The sequence below is a fragment of the Jaculus jaculus genome, chromosome 21 (genome assembly GCF_020740685.1).
Source record: "Jaculus jaculus isolate mJacJac1 chromosome 21, mJacJac1.mat.Y.cur, whole genome shotgun sequence".
Lineage (NCBI taxonomy): Eukaryota > Metazoa > Chordata > Mammalia > Rodentia > Dipodidae > Jaculus > Jaculus jaculus.
This window is the reverse complement of record NC_059122.1, coordinates 11,904,695-11,926,616: the sequence shown is the minus strand read 5'-3', so window position 1 is coordinate 11,926,616 and position 21,922 is coordinate 11,904,695. Positions and strand designations below refer to the sequence as shown.

The following is a 21,922-nucleotide window of genomic DNA, read 5'->3' as shown; positions in this document are numbered from 1 at the left end:
AGGCTTCACAGGCAAGCACTTAACTGCTAAGCCATCTCTCCAGCCCAGCTCTGTCTAATTCTTTATAGACCTAGAGGTACAAACACTAGAATGGATACAGACGATGAATTGTACCATTTGATCCTGCAAAGTTTGGGTATTGTTGTCCTCATTTAAGGCAGATGCTCTTGGAATAAACAGCGTCAGCAGCTGTGGGGCTCCTTTGCGCACAGCTGAGATCCATGCAGCGGCCAGAAGGGCTGTTGACTTAGGTGAGCGTAGTGGACCTTTACTCTCAAAATGGCCTGATGTTTTTGAAATACAATGTTATTATCCTACACAAGATTTCATTTATTTGATTTCACTCATTGCCTCTGTTAATGTTAGACAACCATGTGTGAATTAGCGACAATCAAGAATTCTTCCCTTCGGGCTGGAGACATGGCTTAGAGGTTAAGGCCCTTCCTTGCCTGCAAAGCCTAAGGACTTCTGTTTGAATCCTCCAGATCCCACATATAGCAAGACCCAATAGTGACGCCAGCGTGCAATGCCAGGCATGCCCACAAGGGGGTGCACCCATTCTCTCTCTCTCTCTGCCTCTCTTCTCTCTCTCTCTCAAAAAGGGGTGGGGGTGGGGCGGATTCTGTCCTTCCACTGGGATCCATGTCACCATAAGACTCTGTGTGTCTTTCAGCTTCACCCTTTTCTGAGGAACATCCAATTTTACAATCCTGCCGGAGACCAAGTGAGCCTGGATGAGGAAAGGAAGCGAGATACAGAGTATGACATTATGAACTTCTGGAATTTCCCTGAAGGTCTCAGACTCAAAGTGAAAGTAGGACAGTTTTCCTCCCATCATCCATCTGGCCAACAATTGTCTTTTCATACCAATATGGTAGAATGGCCAGTAGGGATTACAGAGGTAAGTAGGATGTGATTTTAATAGAGTTTGCTAAACATGAATAACCATGTTAAAAAGAAAAAAAGGGCTGGAGAGATGGCTTAGCGGTTAAGCGCTTGCCTGTGAAGCCTAAGGACCGTGGTTCGAGGCTCGGTTCCCCAGGTCCCACGTTAGCCAGATGCACAAGGGGGCGCACGCGTCTGGAGTTCGTTTGCAGTGGCTGGAAGCCCTGGCGTGCCCATTCTCTCTCTCTCCCTCCCTCTATCTGTCTTTCTCTCTGTGTCTGTCGCTCTCAAATAAAAAAAAAAAAAATTAAAAAAAAAAAACTACGGCAAATGTCTGCGGACAGTTAGGGATATTGTCATGAAGCTTTCCTGCCAGCCTATCGTGTACCTGGATGCTTTAGACTGCCCAATACCCTGTGCCTGGTTTCATTCGTTATGGGAAAATAAAACTCCAGTGTGTTTCTCTACCACATTTCAAAACTGTTTATGGGGCTGGAGAGATGGCTTAGTGGTTATGCGCTTGCCTGTGAAGCCTGAGGACCCCGGTTTGAGGCCCGATTCCCCAGGACCCATGTTAGCCAGATGCACAAGGGGGTGCACACGTCTGGAGTTCGTTTGCAGTGGTTGGAGGCCCTGGCGCGCCCATTCTCTCTCTCTTTCTCTCTGCCTCATTCTCTCTCTGTCTGTTGCTCTCAAATAAATAAATAAAAATAAACAAACAAAAAACTTTTTAAAAACTGTTTATGTATTTACTTATTTATCTGAGAGAGAGAGGAAGGCAGATAGATGATAGGGAGACAGATAGAGAATGGGCACACCAGGGCTTTTAGCCACTGCAAACAAACTCCAGACATATGCACCACCTTGAGCACCTGGTTAACGTGGGCCCTGGGGAACTGAACCAGGGTCCTTTGGCAATGTATGCAGGCGACTTAACTACGAAGCCATCTCTCCAGCCCCATTTGCTTCTCTTTATCATGTGTTAATGGACACCTTGGCCCTTCTGGTAGATCCATAATAAATATGTCATTGTTTTCTTAGTAGCAGCCATCCTCACGACACAAGATGAGATCTTAGCGTAGGTTTGGTTTGTACTTGCTTGGCGATTAAGGAAGTTCAACCTTTTTCATATATTTATTGGCCATTGATAAATCATCTTTTTAGAATTATCTGTTATATTGGCCCATTTATCAAGGATTTACTTTGGTGTCCAATCTTTTGAGGTCTTTATAGATCCAATGTATTAATGTATAATCAAAAAATCTTTCTTAAAATCTTTATAAAACCTTTATAAAAACTTTATTTTTATGTATTTATTTGAGAGAGAGGGAGGGGGAGAGAGAATGGGGGCGCCAGGGCCTCCAGCCGCTGCAAACAAATTCCAGGCTCATGCGCCTCCTTGTGCATCTGGCTAACGTGGGTCCTGGGGAATTGAACCTGGGTCCTGTGGCTTTGCAGACAAGCACCTTAACTGCTAAGCCATCTCTCCAGCAACCCTCCCCCCCCCACCCGCCGTTTTTTTCTTTTTGGTGTGTCTTTCTTTTTTGTGTGTGTCAGTCCAATGCTACTTTGGTTACTGTGTCTCCGTAGCATACGCTGAGATCAGGTACGACACCACAGCAACTGCTCCCCTGCTCAGGATTGGTTTTGGGCTACACAGGGACATCTGTGCTCTAATGCAAACTTCAAGATTGTTAAGCTATTTCTGCGAAAGACATCCTTGGCATTCGGATAAGCATCACACTGAGTCTGTTTGGTTGGAGGCTTAGAAGACCCGTCCGTCCATTCTGTCTCCTTCAGATTCCTTTCTTCTTCTGTTTTTTATTTTATTTATTTATTTTTTTTTAATATTTTCGTTTTTCGAGGTAGGGTCTCACTCTAGCCAAGCCTGACCTGGAATTCACTATGTAGTCTCAGGGTGGCCTCGAACTCACGGCGATCCACCCACCTCTGCCTCCCCAGTGCTGGGATTAAAAGCGTGCGCCACCACGCCCGGCTCCTCTTCTGCTTTTGCATGTGAGAGTGAGTGTATGTGCACATGTGTTTGGTGGTTGCGCATGCATGTGGACAGGTATGTAGAGGCCAGCGTCGGGTGACTTCCTCAGTTGCTCGACACCTTACTGTTTCAGACAGGTTCTCTTCCTGAATGTTTAGGTAGACCATCCAGTCAGCAATCCTCACACGTCCTCCTGTCTCCCCCTTCCCAGGGCTGACATTACAGGCACATGCCACCATACCTGGCTTTTATGTGAGTGCTCAGGTCCTCTTGTTTGCGTGGTGACCACTTTGCCTGCTGAGCCACGTCCCCAGCCCCCTCTTTCTTTCATGTTGTAATCTCCATCTCTATGGTGAGATTGATTCCTAGACATTTTCTTTTATTGAGGCTATTGTGAATGGGATTGTTTTGCTGATTTTTCTCTTTGAGTTTTTTTTTTTTTTTTTTGGTTTTTCGAGGTAGGGTCTCACTCTGGTACAGGCTGACCTGGAATTAACTATGTAGTCTCAGGGTGGCCTCGAACTCTCGGCGATCCTCCTACCTCTGCCTCCCGAGTGCTGGGATTAAAGGCTTGCGCCACCACACCCGGCTTCTCTTTGATTTTTAAAAAATATCTTATTTATTTACTAAGAGAGAAGGAGAGTGAGAGAAAGATAGGGAACGGGCATTCAAGGGCCCCCAGACGCTGCAAATGCACTCCAGACACATGAACCACCTTGTGCATCTGGTTTATGTGGGTACTTAGGAATAGGAATCAAACCTGGGTCCTTCAGCTTTGAAGGCAAGTGCCTTAACCACTACACCACTTCTCCAGCCTTTCTTTTGCTGATATCTTAACCATCATACTCATGGTTGGTATGTAGAAAGCTATGATTATGATATGCTGGTTTTATATTCCGCTACATCCCTAAAAGTGTTTTCTGCTGGAGTCTTTAAGATCTTGTAACTCTAAGGTCATATTATTAGGCAATAGAGATAATTTGACATTTTCCGTTCAGATTTTCCTCTCACCTTATTGATCTAGCTAAGACTTAAAGCACTAGGTTGAATAAGATTTCAGATAAAGGATATCTTTTTCTCATATCTGATTTTAGAGGTTGTGCTTGAAAATATCCCTCATTTGGAATAATGGTAGCTACATAATTTTCATATTTAGCCTTTATAATGCTGGGTACATTTCTTTTATTCCTCGTTTTTTTAACCATGAAGGGCTGTTGATCTTTGTCAAAAGATTTTTGTGCATACATTGTTATATGTTTTGCTTCCTAGAGTCTATTGAAGTGCTATATTACACTAAATGATTTATGTATGTTAAACCATCTTTGGTCATAGTCTGGGATCTCTTATTGAAGTGTAAGATGACTTAATGGTTAAGGCACTTGTCTGTGAAGCCTAAGGATCCAGGTTTCACTCCCCAGTACCCATGTAAGCCAGAGCACAGGGTGGGGCATGTATCTGGAGTTCATTTTCAGTGGCTGGAGGCCCTAGAGAACACATTCTTTCTCTCTCTTAAATAAATAAACAACAGAATATATTTTTTAAAAATGTCATGGGTTCTGTTCCCCACTCTTATTAGGAAGTGAGTGTATGTGGAGATAATATAACGCCTCTTCCAAATTTACTTTTCTTGTTTAATCATTATTGAATGGGAATTCATATAATCAGTTAATTATATTTCACAATATTTTTGTATTATGTACTAAGCATATCAAACTCAAATAATTGGATAATTTAGTTTAGGACTTTTAGTTATGAATTATTTTGTAAAAGTTCAAGAATTAACTGACACATCATGTTTTCCCCAGACACCTCAGTCTGTGTGCAGTGAAAGTTGTAATCTTGGGTTTAGGATAAGCCACCAAGAGGGAAAGCCTCCCTGTTGCTTTGACTGCACTCCCTGTCAAAAGAATGAGATCTCCAATCAGACAGGTGAGTGGATGCTATATAGGCAAATGACCTTCTATGTTTTTATGTTCACCTTTTCACCCCAACAGTGGGAAATATCTTAAATTAGACAACTAGTTGTTAGTATTGAATACATTTCCTCCACTTTTTCATATCTTATTTTTATTTATTTATTTTTTTGGCGGAGAGAGAGAATGGGCACATCAGGTCCTCCAGCCACTGCAAATGAACTCCAGATGTGTGCGCCCCCTGGTGCATCTGGCTAATGTGGGTCCTAGGAAATTGAACCTGGCTTTGCAGGCAAATGCCTTAACCGCTAAGCCATCCCTCCATCCCTCCTCCTCTTTTTTAAAAAATATTTTTATATATTTATTTGAGAGAGAGAAAGAGGGAGAGAGAGAGAGAGAGAGAGAGAGAGAGAGAGAGCAAAAGAGAAAGAGAGAGAGAATGGGCACACCAGGGCCTCCAGCCACTGCAAATGAACTCCAGATGCATGTGCCCCCTTATGCATCTGGTTTACATGGGTCTTGGAGAGTTGAATCTGGGTCCTTTGGCTTTGCAGGCAAAGGCCTTAACTGCTGAGCCATCTTTCCAGCCCTCCTCCCCCTTCCTTAAAAGCTCATTTTCTGCCCTTTAAAATGCACTGGCTGATTTATTTTTATAGATTCATTCAGATATCACTTCCTCAGGAAAACTCATTTCCCACTGAGTGTGGTGGTACGCATGTGAAGTTGCAGTAGTCTGGGGGTTAAGAGAGGCAAATTGTGTCTTTGAGGCTGGACAGGACTGTATGGGCAAACTCTTCTCAAAGAAGCCAAAATGTTCCTGAATTGCTATCCTTCGTGATTTAAACAAACTGTGTCTATTAAGGATACGTTTTTCTATCTTCTTTGAAACTACGTTGGAGCACACTGGAGAACGATTATGTCCTCAGCGCCACGGCACTTCTCTTCATTCCTAGGCAATGAGCAGAGAGGTTGTTTGGTATTAGAAACGCACCTTTGCTGTACAGCACACTTATCATGTAGGTCTACCTAAGCTAGCGCCTGCTTTACCACACTCACCTGCAAGTCATGTGCAGGGGGATAGCACATAGTGCTGTGAATTTAAGTTACTTTATTTATTTTTTGAAAACTTTTGTATTGATTTATTTGAGAGAGACGGTGAGGGGGAGAGAGAGAGAGAATGGGCACACCAGGGCCTTCAGCTGTTGCAAACGAACTCCAGACACATGTGACACCTTGTGCATTTGGCTTATGTGAATCCTGGAGAATTGAACCTAGGGCCTTTGGCTTTGCAGGCAAGTACCTTAGCCGCCAGGCCATTTCTCCATTCTATGTTCTTTTTTTTTTTAAGACATTTTAATGAATTTATTTATTTATTTGAGAGAGACAGACACACAGACAGAAAGACAGATGGAGAGAGAGAATGGGTGCGCCAGGGCTTCCAGCCTCTGCAAACGCACTCCAGATGCGTGCGCCCCCTTGTGCATCTGGCTAACGTGGGACCTGGGGAACCGAGCCTCGAACCGTGGTCCTTAGGCTTCACAGGCAAGCGCTTAACTGCTAAACCATCTCTCCAGCCCTTAAGCAGTGCACTTCTTATTTCTAGTTGATCTGTCTTTTTAATTTCTTTTTTAGTTCACATAGAGTTTTAAGTGTCATTTTGGCATTTACAAACACTATTTGTCTTTCATTGCTTTTCTTCTCCTTACATCTTCTTCACCCCTTTGTACCCTCCTCTGTTCACAAGCCCCCTGTGTCCTTACCCCACCCCCAACCATCCTCTTCCGTGTCATTTCTTCCTACTTTCTCTTGGTCACTCTTCTACTGTTTCAGGTTTTTACACACTTTTGCCCTTTTTCTATCCGTGCATTTAAATGTTACAAACCGGGATCTACACACTTCTTTGCAACCTATAAGCTATAGAAGAGAGTAAAACAGAACTTTTGAAAGTTTAAAACTTAAAATAACACTTTCCCCTTCTTATGTCTCAGTACTTTAGAGACAGAGGCGTGTTCCAGTGGTCTGCACGTACATGGTACGAGGTGCATATTTAAATGAAGGAAGGCCAAGTTCCATACACGAGAATTATTCACCCCAAAGTAGAAAAATAACGATTCAAAAATTAATACAATGGAACATATGAAATAATATTTCAGGGAAACAGAGAAATCATAACCGCTAAGCCATCCCTTCAGCCGAAAACTTTAATTCGTTATTGGCTGGGTGGAATCACTCTACTTGGTATGAAGTCTATTTGGCTCCTATTTCACTAAAATCATGTAGCTTATTATGGTTTTCCGGTGCTTGCTCATTGAATGCACCTTCAAGTTCTTGCTAATGAATGTCCAATTATTTACGTAGGTAAAAGTCTTTCGTTAATAGTTTTGTGAGAATACGAACATGCACCCATGAACGCTGGAGCTATAATGCCTCAGATGTACAAAGCCCTGGGCTTTACCCCTGGCTGTGGCAGCTCACTCTTGTCATCCCTACACCTCGCAGGTGGAGACAAGAGGGGCTGAAGTTTAAGGCCATCTATGGTTATGCAGTCAATTCCAGGCTAGACTTGGCTACTGGAAACTTTCTCTCAAAAAAAAAAAAAAAAAAACTTATAGGGCTGGATAGATGGCTTAGTGGTTAAGGCACCTGCCTGCAGAGCCAAAGGATCCAGGTTCGATTGCCCAGGACCCGCATAAAGCCAGATCCCCAAGGTGGCGCACGCATCTGGAATTCATTTCTGGTGGCTGAAGACCCTGGCACGCCCACTATCCCTCTCGCTCTGCCTCTCAAACAAATAAAATAAAAAAATCATTAAACAATAAAATTACAAAACGAAGCTCTCCTAAATATCATGTATGAATAAAGAACTAACATTATTGACCATGCCATACAGAAGATGTGCAGTACTGATTGGCACTTGCCTCATTTCAGCCTGGGCAGTGCAAGACAGCAAGGGGTCACTCAGACATGCCATTTAATCACCCCGAGACCCAAGGGAGGCCACAACCTGTAGGTGGACTGTAACTGTGACAGCGGCCCCCTGCTCAGGTGCATATAGGCGTTAGGGTAGACAGTGAACAGAGCTCAGAGCAGTAAGGAATGTGACGTCACACTCCAAGGTCAAGGAACACGTAATTGGCGCAGAATAACTCAGGCAGAACAGCATGCTGTCAGTGTGAAATCTATGTTTTCCTAAACAAACAGCCTATCAAATGTCCTCTTTACACTAGCAGAGAGTTGGATGTGTGGTGGTTTGATGCAGGCATCCCCCATAAACTTAGGTATTCTGAACGCTAGGTTCCCAGCTGATGGAGATTTGGGAACTAACATCTCCTGGAGGTGGTGCATTGTTGGGGGCGGACTTATGGGTGTTATAGCCTGTTTCCCCATGCCAGTGTTTGGCAAACTCTCCTGTTGCTTTTGTCCACCTGATGTTGGCCAGGGGGTGATGTCCACCCTCTGCTCATACCATCATTTTCCTCCTGCCGTCATGGAGCTTCCCCTCGAGCCTGTAAAACAAAATAAACCTCCCCCCCCCCCAACCAGCTGCTCTTGGTCAGGTGATTTCTGCCAGCAACATAAACCTGACTGCAACAGACAGCGATGGCTTTCTAGCACATTTCTTGTCTGAAGCACGGGCATCTTGCCTCGCTGACACTTGTCAAGTGGGCAGTCCACCTGGCTCTCTGGGAGTCTCCCACAGGGATTTCCCATAGGGCCATTTGGCTCAAATATACAAATATATATATATATATATATGCATATATGTGTATGGATGTATACACACACATACATATATACACACATATATATACATACATACATATATATACACATATATATATACATATGTATATATGTATGTATTTCATTTGCCTTGTTCTCTAGACACAGAGCTGTGTATTAAGTGTCCAGATCATCAGTATGCCAATAGTCAGCAAAACAGATGCCTCCAAAAACTGACGACGTTTCTGGCCTATGAGGACTCCCTGGGAATGGCACTGGTTGGCACAGCCTTGGGTTGCGCGGTGCTCGCGGCTGCTGTTCTTGCCGTCTTTGTGAGGCATCGAAGGACTCCCGTCGTCAAGGCCAATAACCGGGCCCTCAGCTACATCCTGCTTGTATCCCTCGTCTGCTGCTTCCTCTGCTCCCTGCTCTTCATCGGCCGTCCCAACACGGCCACCTGCATCCTGCAGCAGGTCACGTTTGGAGTTCTGTTCACTGTGGCTGTGTCCACCGTCTTGGCCAAAACAATCACTGTGGTTCTGGCCTTCAAGGTCACTGCTCCAGGGAAGAGGATAAGGCAACTGTTGGTGTTAGGGGCACCTAACTACATCATTCCCATCTGCACCCTGGTCCAGCTCGTCCTCTGCGGCGTCTGGCTGGGCACAGCCCCTCCCTTCGTTGACACAGATGCTCACTCCGAACAGGGGCACGTCCTCCTCCTGTGCAACAAGGGCTCGGCCGCTGCCTTCTACTGCGTCCTCGGGTACCTGGGGGCCCTGGCCCTGGGGAGCTTCGCTGTGGCTTTCCTGGCCAGGAACCTGCCTGACGCGTTCAATGAAGCCAAGTTCCTGACCTTCAGCATGCTGGTGTTCTGCAGCGTCTGGGTCACCTTCCTCCCTGTCTATCACAGCACCAAGGGCAAGCTCATGGTGGCCGTGGAGGTCTTCTCCATCCTGGCCTCCAGTGCAGGGCTGCTGGGCTGCATCTTTGTCCCCAAGTGCTACATTATCTTGTTAAGGCCAGAAAGGAATTCTGTGCATGGATTCAGGGACAAAACACACCGTGGGAGGAATAAACCTTCTTAGGTTTAACTAAGCAAAATGTTTGAGAGAGTCTGAGAGAATTTTTCTGGTCATATATTGGGTGATGGTGTGGCACTTAACGCCAATGAGCATGTGACTCTTCCTTCCTTTGGTTTTTGTCAACTTCACGCATGCGTGTTACATGTTTTGGTCTTTCCCCCATCGTTACCATCTCCTATCCACCCCCCCCTGCCCCCACCAAAGCCCCTTCCTCCTCAAGGCCGACCCTCTTCCTACTCTCATGCCTTTTTTTTTTTTTAAAGCCAGGTGTGGTGGCACACGCTTTTTTTTTAAATATATATTTTTAAAAATTTATTTATTTATTTGAGAGCGACAGACACAGAGAGAAAGACAGATAGAGGGAGAGAGAGAGAATGGGCGCGCCAGGGCCTCCAACCACTGCAAACGAACTCCAGACGCGTGCGCCCCCTTGGGCGTCTGGCTAACGTGGGACCTGGGGAACCGAGCCTCGAACCGGGGTCCTTAGGCTTCACAGGCAAGCGCTTAACCGCTAAACCATCTCTCCAGCTCTCATGCCTTTTTGCGTGGCCCAATAGCATGGGTGGGGGTCGCCTACTTGGGGTGTGGACAAATTTCAGGTGGCTAAGCTCCCGAAGAGCGTTACTCTCCCTCCCCCGGGGACTGTTAACGGACCACAGCTTCTCTGAGCTGAGCAGTGTCTGGTGACATAGGCTGCGATGAAATGTCGAAGGGCTTGACCTTGTGCAGCAACTCCAACTGCTTGGAGCTTGCAAGTGTGATGGTTGTGTTGTATCTAGAAGACAGTGCTCCACAGCACTCCACCCCATCCTCCAGCTCTTACATCCTTTCCTCTGCTTCTTTCATAAAGACATGGTCACCTAGAGCCACCAGCTTTTCCATTTCAATTTAACTATTGACAAGTCTGGTGAAGTATATTACTTTTGAAATTTATTTTATTTTATTTTTTGAAATTTATTATTACACATATATATATTTTTTGTTTTAGAAAGAGCACATGCAAGAGAGAGAGAGAGAGAGAGAGAGAGAGAGAGAGAGAATTGGCACACCAGGGCCTCAGCCACTGAAATCGAACTCCAGATGCTTGTGCCACCTAGTGGGCATGTGTGACCTTGCGCTTGCCTCACCTTTGTGCGTCTGGCTTATGTGGAACTTGGAGAGTCAAACATGGGTCCTTAGGCTTTTCAGGCAAGCGCCTTAACCACTAAGCCATTTCTCCAGCCCAAAATATTTAACTCTTTTTAGAGTACTTAATTGTGAGTGTTTTATATATATTTAATTTGTCATGCAGTTTCTTTCTCTACAATATTTTCTGTAGTTCACTCTATTCTGTATCCTATATTTCATTAGCTCATTCCCTCTGAATAAGCCCCACAGTGTTACAATGCCTAGCATTGTATGTTTTGATTGCTGCTTTATGTCTCTTCTCACAATTACTTTTTGAAACATTCCTGCTGATACTTCTGCAGAATTGCTGTATCTCTCTTCTGAATTCTGGAATTGCTTTGTTGAAAGATACAAAAGTGCTCTAAAATTTAGGGTGACAGTGTATTCAGTTTATTGATTTGTTATGGGAAGAGCTGGTAGATGTGAATTAATGTTCCATCCTCTTTCACTGGATAATTTTTTCACATCTCTTCACGTTATTAATCTTCATTAATGTGAAATAGGTATGTTCATGTATAAATATTGCCATATATGTTATGTGTGTGCATAATACAGAATCACTTTCTGTCATTTTTACTCTGGATAATTTGGGGGGGGCAGTTTTTTTTGACAATTTTGAAGGAAACGTTTACTTGCCATGTTGTATAAGGAAATATTTTTATATTGCAGTTGATTAATTTTGTGGTTTACTTAGTTATGTTAGCATAATAACTTGGATATTAAGGCATATGAGTTCATGGTGCTATCTTATCCTTCTGGCTTCCATTTCATACCTCTATTTCTGTGCATATTACCAACATAATGCTTGATGCTGTATTTGATGATGTCCATTGTATTACCAACATAATGCTTGATGTTGTATTTGGTGACGTCCATTATATTACCAACATAGTGCTTGATGCTGTATTTGATGATGCCCATTTTCATATTTCTTCTACTTTCACTGAAAAACAGCTCTTACTATTTCAGGGAATGTGATGTCTTGTCATAAAACTTAGAGAATTAAGAATCTTGGGCTGGAGAGATGGCGTAGCGGTTAAGCGCTTGCCTGTGAAGCCTAAGGACCCCGGTTCAAGGCTCGGTTCCCCAGGTCCCATGTTAGCCAGATGCACAAGGGGGTGCACGCGTCTGGAGTTCGTTTGCAGAGGCTGGAAGCCCTGGCGCACCCATTCTCTCTCTCTGCCTCTATCTGTCTTTCTCTCTGTGTCTGTCGCTCTCAAATAAATAAATTTTAAAAAAAATTAAAAAAAAAAGAATCTATAACCATGGAACCATCACCCCAAGCCAACCCAGCAAATTAAAACGCGTTCCTGCATTTCTAAGTTGCTCTTATATATGAGTGGGGTTGTATTTGTATTTAATACTTTCGTGTCTACTTTAAATGAATGAACCAATGATATTCCTGTCAGAGGGAGTTCTTTTTCTTTGTTTCTCTCTCTCTCTCTTTTAAAGGTATTTTTATTTATTTATTTGAGAGCAACAGAGAGAGGTGGGGGGGGAGAGAATGGGTGTATCAGGGTCTCCAGCCACTGCAAACGAACTCCAGATGCATGCGCCCCCTTGTGCATCTGGCTTACATGGGTCCTGGGGAATCGAGCCTTGAACCAGGGTCTTTAGACTTCACAGGCAAGTGCTTAACTGCTAAGCCCTTTCTTTCTCGTTTTGAATGTAAGCATGTAATGTCATTTTCTATGTAGTATGGAGATGAAGTCAATATGGATGGGGTCATATGGAAAGATGGATGGGTGTGTGGGTGGATGCTGTATGAGAGACGGTAAATTGCAAAGAGAAGAGAGGACCCCATTGATGAACGAGTGGCTACACAGAGAGACAGGGAAGAAGCGTGCACCAGAACAAAAGAGAGAATGCCGTCCAAAAGAACAATCTAGAGAAACCTCAATGAATTTTAATTTGGAAAAAACAATTTCATGTTGCAACATGCTGTGGTGGTTTGAATATGTCCCCCATAGCCTTAGGTATTTTTAAAATATATATATATATTATTTATTTGAGAGAAAAAAGAAGAGAACGGGCACATCAGGGCCTCCAGCCACTGCAAACAAACTGCAGACACATGTGCCACCCTATGCATCTGCCTTACATGGGTCCTGGGGAGTCAAAACCAGGGTCCTTTGGCTTTGTAGGCAAATGCCTTAACTACTAAGCCATCTCTCCAGCCTGGGTGTTTTGCGTTAAGCTTCCTTCTTAGTCTTCAGGAGGCAGAGCCCTGCTGGAGGAAGTACGTCACTCGGGGCAACCCTGCCAGGTGTGCCAAGAGCCAGCTTGAGCTCTGGCCGCCGCGGGAGTCCTGCTTCTCTGCTGCGGGTGGATGCCGGGGTGAGGCAGCTCCCTCCACCACGAGGAAGCTTCTTCCCTGGGATCTGTCACCCTGAAATACTTTCCTGTCTCCCATGAGCTGCTTCTGGTAGAGTGTTTACCAACCCCCCCAACGCTGCTTTCTCATCTCCATCTTCTGAGTTTGTCTTTAAATACCCTGAGGCTCATTTCAGCCACTGAGCTGAACACTTGCGCCCTGCCTCCGAACACGGTCTGTGGCACAGGGATACCACATAGATATGTCCCTGTGAAAGGCAGCTTTCAGGAAGCCGAGAAACAGCTGGTGTCAATGTGGAATCGAATGTTTCTGCAAAGTCTCGTGCTCCGCTCGTCACCTGCGCCTTTGGGAAACCTCCCGGGAGCGAACACCCCTGACCCGTTAGGCGCATTAGAAGGTGATGGTCAGGAGTAGAAACTCATCCATATGCCAGCAGCATGTGCTGGATGGAAAGCAGTGTCAGAGCTTCTCACGTGGTAATTCAATAACTCTCCCACCACGAGTCACTGAGTGTATTCGCACCAGCCATAGCCTCGCAGTGCGCAGGCAAGTCCACAGAAGTACTGGGCGCCACGAGCGCATCAAACATTTCCCTTGCATTGTGAGTTTCACGTAGCCCCGTGAGAGAACTTGCTTTCTGCCCATAGTTGGCACAGATGATTTGGCAACAAGCCTCTTCTGGAATATCTAAGCGTTCATTCACATTTTCTAGTCCTTTTATTATTACATATGAGTGACACGTCACTGGTCACATCAGCTCTGCGTCACGAGTCTATATTTCATTTTCAAATTTGTACCCTTGGTGTAGCTGGTCAGAACTTCATACCATGGGTGACAAGTTAAATGTCTGTTAACATGAACTCTGTTGTTCTTGAGTCATCTTTCCTTCCTTGAAATTTGTGAAATATTATTTTGAGAGAGAGAGGGAGAGGGAGGGAGAAAGAGAGAGAGAGAGACTTGGCATGCCAGGGCCTCAGCCACTGCAATCGAACTTCAAACGCTTGCGCCACCTAGTGGGCAGGTGCGACCTCACCTTTGTGGCTTAGGTGGGATCTGGAGAGTTGAACGTGGGTCCTTAGGCTTTGCAGGGTCCTTAGGTTTCGCAGGCAAGCGCCTTATCCGCTAAAACATCTCCCCAGCTTTGAAATATTTTTAGCTTGAACAAAATATGTCCTTCGAATTTAAACCCAACAAGTTGGCTACATCTAGTTTTCTCTTATAATGAATCTGAATGGCTTCCAAATTTTCACACCCTCATCAAGTATTAGCTTCCCAGGATCACCTGCTCCTTCCATTAATCCCCATATTAAAATGTTGAGATTATCTTCTCCTACATCCATCAACATTTTGTCTATTTTTAAATTTTTTGTTCATTTTTATTTATTTAGTTGAGAGCAGCAGAGAGAGAAAGAGGCAGATAGAGAGAGAGAGAGAGAGGGAGGGAGGGAGGGAGGGAGGGAGGGAGGGAGGGAGGGAGGGAGGGAAGGAGAGAATGGGCGCGCCAGGGCCTCCAGCCACTGCAAATGAACTCCAGACCCATGTGCCCCCTTGTGCATCTGGCTAATGTGGGTCCTGGGGAATCGAGCCTTGAACGGGGGTACGTAGGCTTCACAGGCAAGCGCTTAACCACTAAGCCACCTCTGTAGCCCCTTGTCTATTTTTTTTTAATCTTACTTAGATTGGACAGAAAAGTGAACAAATCCCACCTTTAAGATCAATGCCTTTAAATTTTTATGTGTGTGTGTGTGTGTGTGTGTGTGTGTGCATGTGTGTGTGCTTGCTTAAGTGTGTGCCCACCCACATGTGCATTTGTGTAGAGTATTTCTGGGCTGTGAGGTGTGATATCCATCCCTGTGCATGCAGGTATATGCCCCTGTGTGCCCGTGGACAGAGACCACATTAGGACTTTGGGTGTTCTTTTCTTATTGCTCATCCAAAAGACTTCTTTTTGGGGCGGGGTCTCTCTTTCAACTCGGAGCTGCTATTGGTCAGTGAGCCCTTGCAATTATCCCGTCTCTGACCCTCATGGACTAGGGTTACAAGACTTCATTGTCACACCCAACTTGGAGTTGTGTCTTAAAAGCATGTAGTCTGGGCTTGGCAGGATGGCTTAGAGGTTAAGGTGATTGCCTGCAAAGCCAAATGACCCAGGTTCAATTCCCCAGGACCCTCGTAAGCCAGATGCACAGGGTGGCGCACGCATCTGGAGTTTGTTTGCAGTGGCTGGAGGCCCTGGCTCTCTATCTGCCTCTCTTCTCTCTCTCTCAAATAAACAATGCAGACGAGAACCTAACCGCCTCCCCACAACACAGGACCACATCTAGGATTCCTCTCCTTTGTAAGGGAAGTAATTCTTATTTTTCTCTCTTGAATGGAGAACTTTCTGGAATATGCTGGCAGTTGGGCTGCCCCACAGTGCCCTGTATAGAAATCATTTTCATGAAACCTGGCTTAGAAGCTATCCTTGGCCAAGTTAGCTAGCCTGTGAGATGTGAAAGGTGCACCGTGTGAGTGTACATGCGTGTCACATCCAATCGGATTTATTCACCATCTTTTTGGCAAGTTAGTTTCACAGTGTGAAGATGAGACAACATTTCCATAGTAATTTTCACTTAAATTGAATTTCACCTTTTTTTTTTTTTAATTTTTTATTTATTTATTTGAGAGCGACAGACACAGAGAGAAAGACAGATAGAGGGAGAGAGAGAGAATGGGCGCGCCAGGGCTTCCAGCCTCTGCAAACGAACTCCAGATGCGTGCGCCCCCTTGTGCATCTGGCTAACGTGGGACCTGGGGAACTGAGCCTCGAACCGGGGTCCTTAGGCTTCACAGGCAAGCGCTTAACCGCTAAGCCATCTCTCCAGCCCAAATTTCACCTTTTACTGTGGGAGCCAGTTGTCTTTATTGCATTTTGGATTAGATTTTGTTTTTGTTTTTGGATTTTGGCTCGTATGTTTGTTTTTTAAACTTTTCATTTTTATTTATTTATTAGAGAGAGGGAGAGAGAATGGGTGTGCCAGGGTGTCCAGCCACTGGAAACAAACCCCAGATGCATGTGCCACCTTATGCATCTGGTTTATGTGGGACCTGGAGAATCAAACCTGGATCTTTAGGCTTCACAGGCAAGTTCCTTAACTGCTTAGCCATCTCTCCAGCTCTGTTTGTTTGTTTCTTTTTTGAGGTAGGGTCTCTCTCTCTCTAGCCCAGGCTAACTTGGAATTCACTGTGTAGTCTCAGGGTGGCCTCGAACTCACGGCCACCCTCCTACCTCTGCCTCCCGAGTGTTGGGGTTAACGGCGTGTGCCACCATAAAAAGTGGCACGTAGGACTATTGAGTCCGAGTATGCTTTTAGCCGGTTCCTTAAGGACACAGATTCACATAGAGAGTGAGAGGAAACTAATTTAAACACGTGTGTGGCTGTAGTCACTGCAGGCACAGTGCCATCTGGTGGAAGAAGGAAAGAAATATCAAGGAGTCCACTGATCACAGAGCCCGGCTTAGCTTCCAAGACCCCATCAGGCACGTTTACGGTGGTATGGCCACAAGCAAATGTGACTTCCTAAGCCTCGAAGTTCAGCTTGTTGATGAGAACAAGGTACTACGGGAAGAGTTCAAGATTGTGGGCAGGACTGTCCCAAGCCACACGGTCAGGAAGTTCTTGTTGATAGGAAAAGGACTTGATCTTGATTTCCATAACTCACTTCATTCATCCTCACTTCATGCATGTCTTCATTCATTCATTTAATGATTATCTGCTAGCTTCCTTTTTTTTTTTTTTTTTTTTTTTTTTTGAGGTAGGGTCTTACTTTAGCCCAGGCTGACCTGGAATCCACTATGTAGTCTCAGGCTGGCCTTGAACTCACAGTGATCCTCCTCCCTCTGCCTCCTGAGTGCTGGGATTAAAGGTGTGTGCCATCACACCTGGGGTCCATTTTTGGTGCTGAGGATAGAGCTTTTAAAATCACTGCCATATTCTTGACATTATGATACCTGTTGTTTTTAATTATTTTAGAGAGAGAGAATTGGCACGCCAGGACCTCTGCCACTGCAATTGAACACCAGATGCTTGCGCCACCTAGTGGGCATGTACAACCTTGCACTTGCCTCACCTTTGTGCGTCTGGCTTACATGGGATCTGGAGACTCAAATGTGGGACCTTAGGCTTTGCAGTCAAGCACCTTAACTGCTAAGTCATCTCTCCAGCCCAATACCTGTTGTTTGGATGCAAAGACAAAATGCACTGCAAACAACGGAAATGTTCAAATGCTCCAGAGGTGCCATGGGTGGGAAATGCGGGGTAGGAATTGTGAGTGTTGTTTGGGGGGATGTGTAGCATAGGGAATAGAGCCAAGGAAAACAGATAATTGGATCAAATGCCAAATGTCAGAGCCGACTGTCAGATCTCCTGAGGGGGGCATCTCAAGCAGGCCGGAGAGCAAGGGTCATGTTTCTGTGGAACGTTCTGGAATTCTCAAGAAGCAGAGGAGCATGGTTAGAGCAGAGGAGACGCACATAAGGTAGGATCAGAGGGAGGTCAGACAGACCGAGTCCGGATGCGCGCACCTTGTCGAGCCATCTCAGCGAGCTTTCCTCAAGAGGCACATATGAGCCGGGCATGGTGGCGCACGCCTTTCATCCCAGCACTCGGGAGGCAGAGGTAGGAGGATCGCCATGAGTTCGGGGCCACCCTGAGACTCCATAGTGAATTCCAGGTCAGCCTGGGCTAGAAAGAAACCCTACCTCGAAAACCAAAAAAAAAAAAAAAAAAAAAGAGGCATTGCTCTAATGAATTAATATTCAGAGTGTCAAGTGACAACTGAAATTCACCTTCACGCTGGAGGAAACTTCAGCTGTTCACTAATCAAAAGAGATGATCTTAGCCAGGTGTGGTGGCGCATGCCTTTAATCCCAGCACTGGGGAGGCAGAGGTAGGAGGATTGCTGTGAGTTTGAAGCCATCCTGAGAAGACATAGTGAATTCCAGGTCAGCCTGGGCCAGAGTGAGATCCTACCTTGAAAAATGAAAAAAAAAAAAAAAAAGCATATATAGAGAGAAATGATCTCATGTTACTTTATGCACTATAACCTGAGTTTAGACTCTCTTAGAGGAGACCTGATTTTCAGTAAATATTCTTCTAGGAAAGAGCTGTGCTACTATAAAACCCATTGCTGAAAAAAAGGCTCAGGAATGTTACAGATCAAGCAAAACATGGAGAACTCCTTGAACTCATTATACGGTTCTTGTTCCCACACTCTGGGCCAGATTTAAAAAATTTTTTTAATTTACTTTTATTTATTTCAGAGGAAGAGTGGGAAAGAAGAGACAGATAGAGAATAGGCACGCCAGGGTCTTCAGTCGCTGTAAACTAACTCCAGACGCAGGCGCCCCCTTGTGCATCTGGCTTATGTGGGTCCTGGGGAATTGAACCTGCGACCTTTGGCTTCACAGGCAAATGCCTTAACTGCTGAGCCATCTCTCCAGCCCTGCACCAGTGTTTACCATCCAGAGTTATGTGGCAGCACCTAGAGAGAGACTGTTAACCGTGCAGGACAGTTCCCAGCCTGAATTCTTTCTCACTCCCATATGTTAACAGTAAGAGACTAAAAAAGAAAGGAAGGAAGAAGGAAAATTAAGTCCAGAGGAATTTCTTTGTCCATAATTGTTGTTCGTAATTCTTTTTTTAAAAAAATATTTTTATTGGGCTGGGCATGGGGGCACACACCTTTAATCCCAGCACTTGGGAGGCAGAGGCAGGAGGATCGCCATGAGTTCGAGGCTACCCTGAGATTACATAGTGAATTCCAGGTCAGCCTGAGCTAGAGTGAGACCCTACCTCGAAAAAAAAAAAAAACAAGTAGATACACACACACACATATATATACATATACATACATATATATAAGGGAGAGAGAGAGAGAGAATGGGCACACCAGGGCCTCCAGCCACTGCAAACAAACTCCAGACGCATGCGCCCCCTTGTGCATCTGGCTTACATGGGTCCTGGGGAATTGAATCTGGGTCCTTTGGCTTTGTAGGCAAATGCCTTAACCACTAAACCATCCCTCCAGCCCAATGCTTTGTTCAAAATCACCAAGCATTAAAATTCAAGTGCAAATTCTAGTATAGCAAATGCTATAGCACTTCTGTGACTAAACTCCCAGCCAGAAGCAAATAATGGGAGGAAAGGCTTTTGTTTTCTGGCTTGTAGTTTGAAGGGGAAATTTCCCAAGGATGGAGAAAGCATGGTGTTGCTGAGCAAGATTCCTTCTAATAGAAGAGAGGAAGGAGGCTCTGTTCAGAAGTTCTAGAGAGTCTGGAAGTCAGTCAGTCTGGGAAAGTTTTGCTAGACCAACCCAAGGCTATATAAAGGGAAAGCAAGTGCTTAGAGAGCTATTCGGTGACTGAGGTTGTAGAAACTCTCTGGAAAAGATCATTCCCGGTGCCAGAATGAAAGTAGAGGTGTTTATTACCCAGGGGCCAAGAAGCTTAAGGTCGCCCTCCAAAGAAGCTCTGCCCCCCAGCGGAGATTTTATTTCCATTGTATAGTTTCCATAGCCAAGGGGAGGGGATGAGTGAATAGACAAGACACCTTGCATATCAATCACTTCTGTAGTCAGGCCACTGGAACAATGGACTCCGTTTTACTTTGTTTTAGCTTAAACTGTCTTTCCTTCTTAACGTCCCTTTGGGCCCTTTCTGGACAGTTCCTTCTTTGGGATCTTTCCATCTGCTGACAAAGATAAGTTTTGGCTCCTCGGCAATTAACTCTGACAGCGACTCAGTGAACCGGTTCAACTTTTAGCTTCTTTTCTCCCACAAGGTGTCTGATCTGAGCTCCCTGCAAGTCACGTCATGTGTCTTAGACTTTCCAACCAGCCGAGCTGCCTGCAGGTTGTCCAAATACTTCTGGTCAAATTTTTAAAAATAAATTTATTATTTTTTAAAAATTATTTATTTATTTATTTGAGAGCGACAGACAAAGAGAAAGACAGAGGGAGAGAGAGAGAATGGGCGCGCCAGGGCTTCCAGCCTCTGCAAACGAACTCCAGACGCGTGCGCCCCCTTGTGCATCTGGCTAACGTGGGACCTGGGGAACCGAGCCTCGAACCGGGGTCCTTAGGTTTCACAGGCAAGCGCTTAACCGCTAAGCCATCTCTCCAGCCCAAATTTATTATTTTTGATTAACAACTTCCATGATTGTAAACAACATCCCATGGTAATTCCATCCCTCCCCCTACTTTCCCCTTTGAAATTCCACTGTCCATCATATCTCCTCCCCCTTTCAATCAGTCTCTCTTGTATTTTGATGTCATGATCTTTTCCTCCTCCATCTTAAGATGGTCTTGTGTAGGTAGTGTCAGGCACTGTGAAGTCATGGATATCCAGGCCATTTTGTGTCTGGAGGAGCGCATTGGCTCTTGCATTCTTTCCACCACCTCTTCCGCAATGGTCTGGTCCAATTTTTGTAATAACCTTGTGAACTCAAGGCGAGACAAAAAGGGAAAATGGTTGGGTGTAAGAAAACAGGAACTGTAATAAAACGACTTCCTTAACTTAACCAGTTGAACTGAAATCAGAGGGATGGAAACCACAGGAAATAAATCCTTCTGACGTTAGTCAAGCAATGCCAGTCCCTGCTTCCGTGGCTTCGCGCCCGGCCGCCTTGCACCTCCAGGACGGTGGCATCTGCTACAGTCTCTGCAAAAAGAGCCGCCTCAGGGCGCGCTTGACGTCTTTATTCCTCAGGCTGTAGATGAAGGGGTTCAGCATGGGCGTGAGCACGGTGTACGCCACCGAGGCTGTTGCGCTGGAGCGGGAGTTGTGGGTGGCGGCAGAGCTGAGGTACACTCCTAGTCCCGTGCAATAAAACAAGGAGACGACGGACAGGTGGGACGCGCAGGTGGAGAAGGCCTTGTACTTGCCCTGAGCCGAGGAGATGGCCCGGATGGAGGACACGATCTTGGAGTAAGAGCAGAGGATGCCGGCCAGGGGAACAGCAGCCAGCAACACGAGGACGCAGTACATCACCAGGACATTAAGAAAGGAATCCGAACAGGTGAGTTGGACCACCTGATTGGGTTCACAGAAAAAGTGTGGAATTTCCAGCTGCATGCAGAAGGACAGCTGTAGTACCAGCAAGCTTTGTAAGGAGGCGTGAAGAGCGCTCACAACCCACGAGGCAAGAACCAGCAGCCCACAGAGGCGGTGGTTCATCGTGACCATGTAGCGCAGGGGGTGACAGATGGCCACATAGCGGTCATAGGCCATGATAGCCAATAGGAAGTTGTCCAGCTCGACAAACAGCAAGAAAAAATATATCTGGCTGATGCAGCCAACGTAGGAAATGGCTCTGCTCTGTGTCTGCACGTTCACCAGCATCTTGGGGACGGTGGTCGAGATAAAACAGATGTCCACAAAGGACAGGTTAGAAAGGAAGAAGTACATAGGTGTGTGCAGGTGAGAGTCTGAAAGAATGGCCACAATAAGGAGCAGGTTCCCAAATATAGTGACCAGGTACATGGAGAGGAAAAGACCACAGATGAGAGGCTGCAGTTCTGGTTCGTCTGAAAATCCCAGGAGAAGGAACTCTGAAGTTCTCGTCTTGTTCCCTGGTTCCATGTGTTGCATGTAACTAAAAAGGAAAGGCCTGGAGAGACGGCTTAGCGGTTAAGCGCTTGCCTGGGAAGCCTAAGGACCCCGGTTTGAGGCTCGGTTCCCCAGGACCCACGTTAGCCAGATGCACAAGGGGGCGCACGCGTCTGGAGTTCGTTTGCAGTGGCTGGAGGCCCTGGTGCGCCCATTCTCTCTCTCAATCTCTCT

The 21,922-nt window shown here is 45.5% G+C and overlaps 2 protein-coding genes across 2 annotated transcripts in view; one reads left to right on the top strand and one right to left on the bottom strand.

Annotated features, from left to right (window-relative positions):
• LOC123456388 (vomeronasal type-2 receptor 116-like) overlaps nucleotides 1-9,602 on the top strand; it is a 35,306-nt gene extending 25,704 nt beyond the window's left edge. The window contains exons 6-8 of the mRNA XM_045139407.1: nucleotides 674-901; nucleotides 4,687-4,810; nucleotides 8,680-9,602. Of these exons, the coding sequence (XP_044995342.1) occupies nucleotides 674-901; nucleotides 4,687-4,810; nucleotides 8,680-9,602 (1,275 nt within the window). The remainder of the gene's footprint in view (nucleotides 1-673; nucleotides 902-4,686; nucleotides 4,811-8,679) is intronic.
• Nucleotides 9,603-20,791: 11,189 nt separating this feature from the next.
• LOC101617496 (olfactory receptor 1078) lies at nucleotides 20,792-21,721 on the bottom strand. Its single transcript, XM_004672745.1, has one exon. The coding sequence runs from the start codon at nucleotides 21,719-21,721 to the stop codon at nucleotides 20,792-20,794; it is 930 nt and encodes a 309-aa protein (XP_004672802.1).
• Nucleotides 21,722-21,922: the final 201 nt, after the last annotated feature.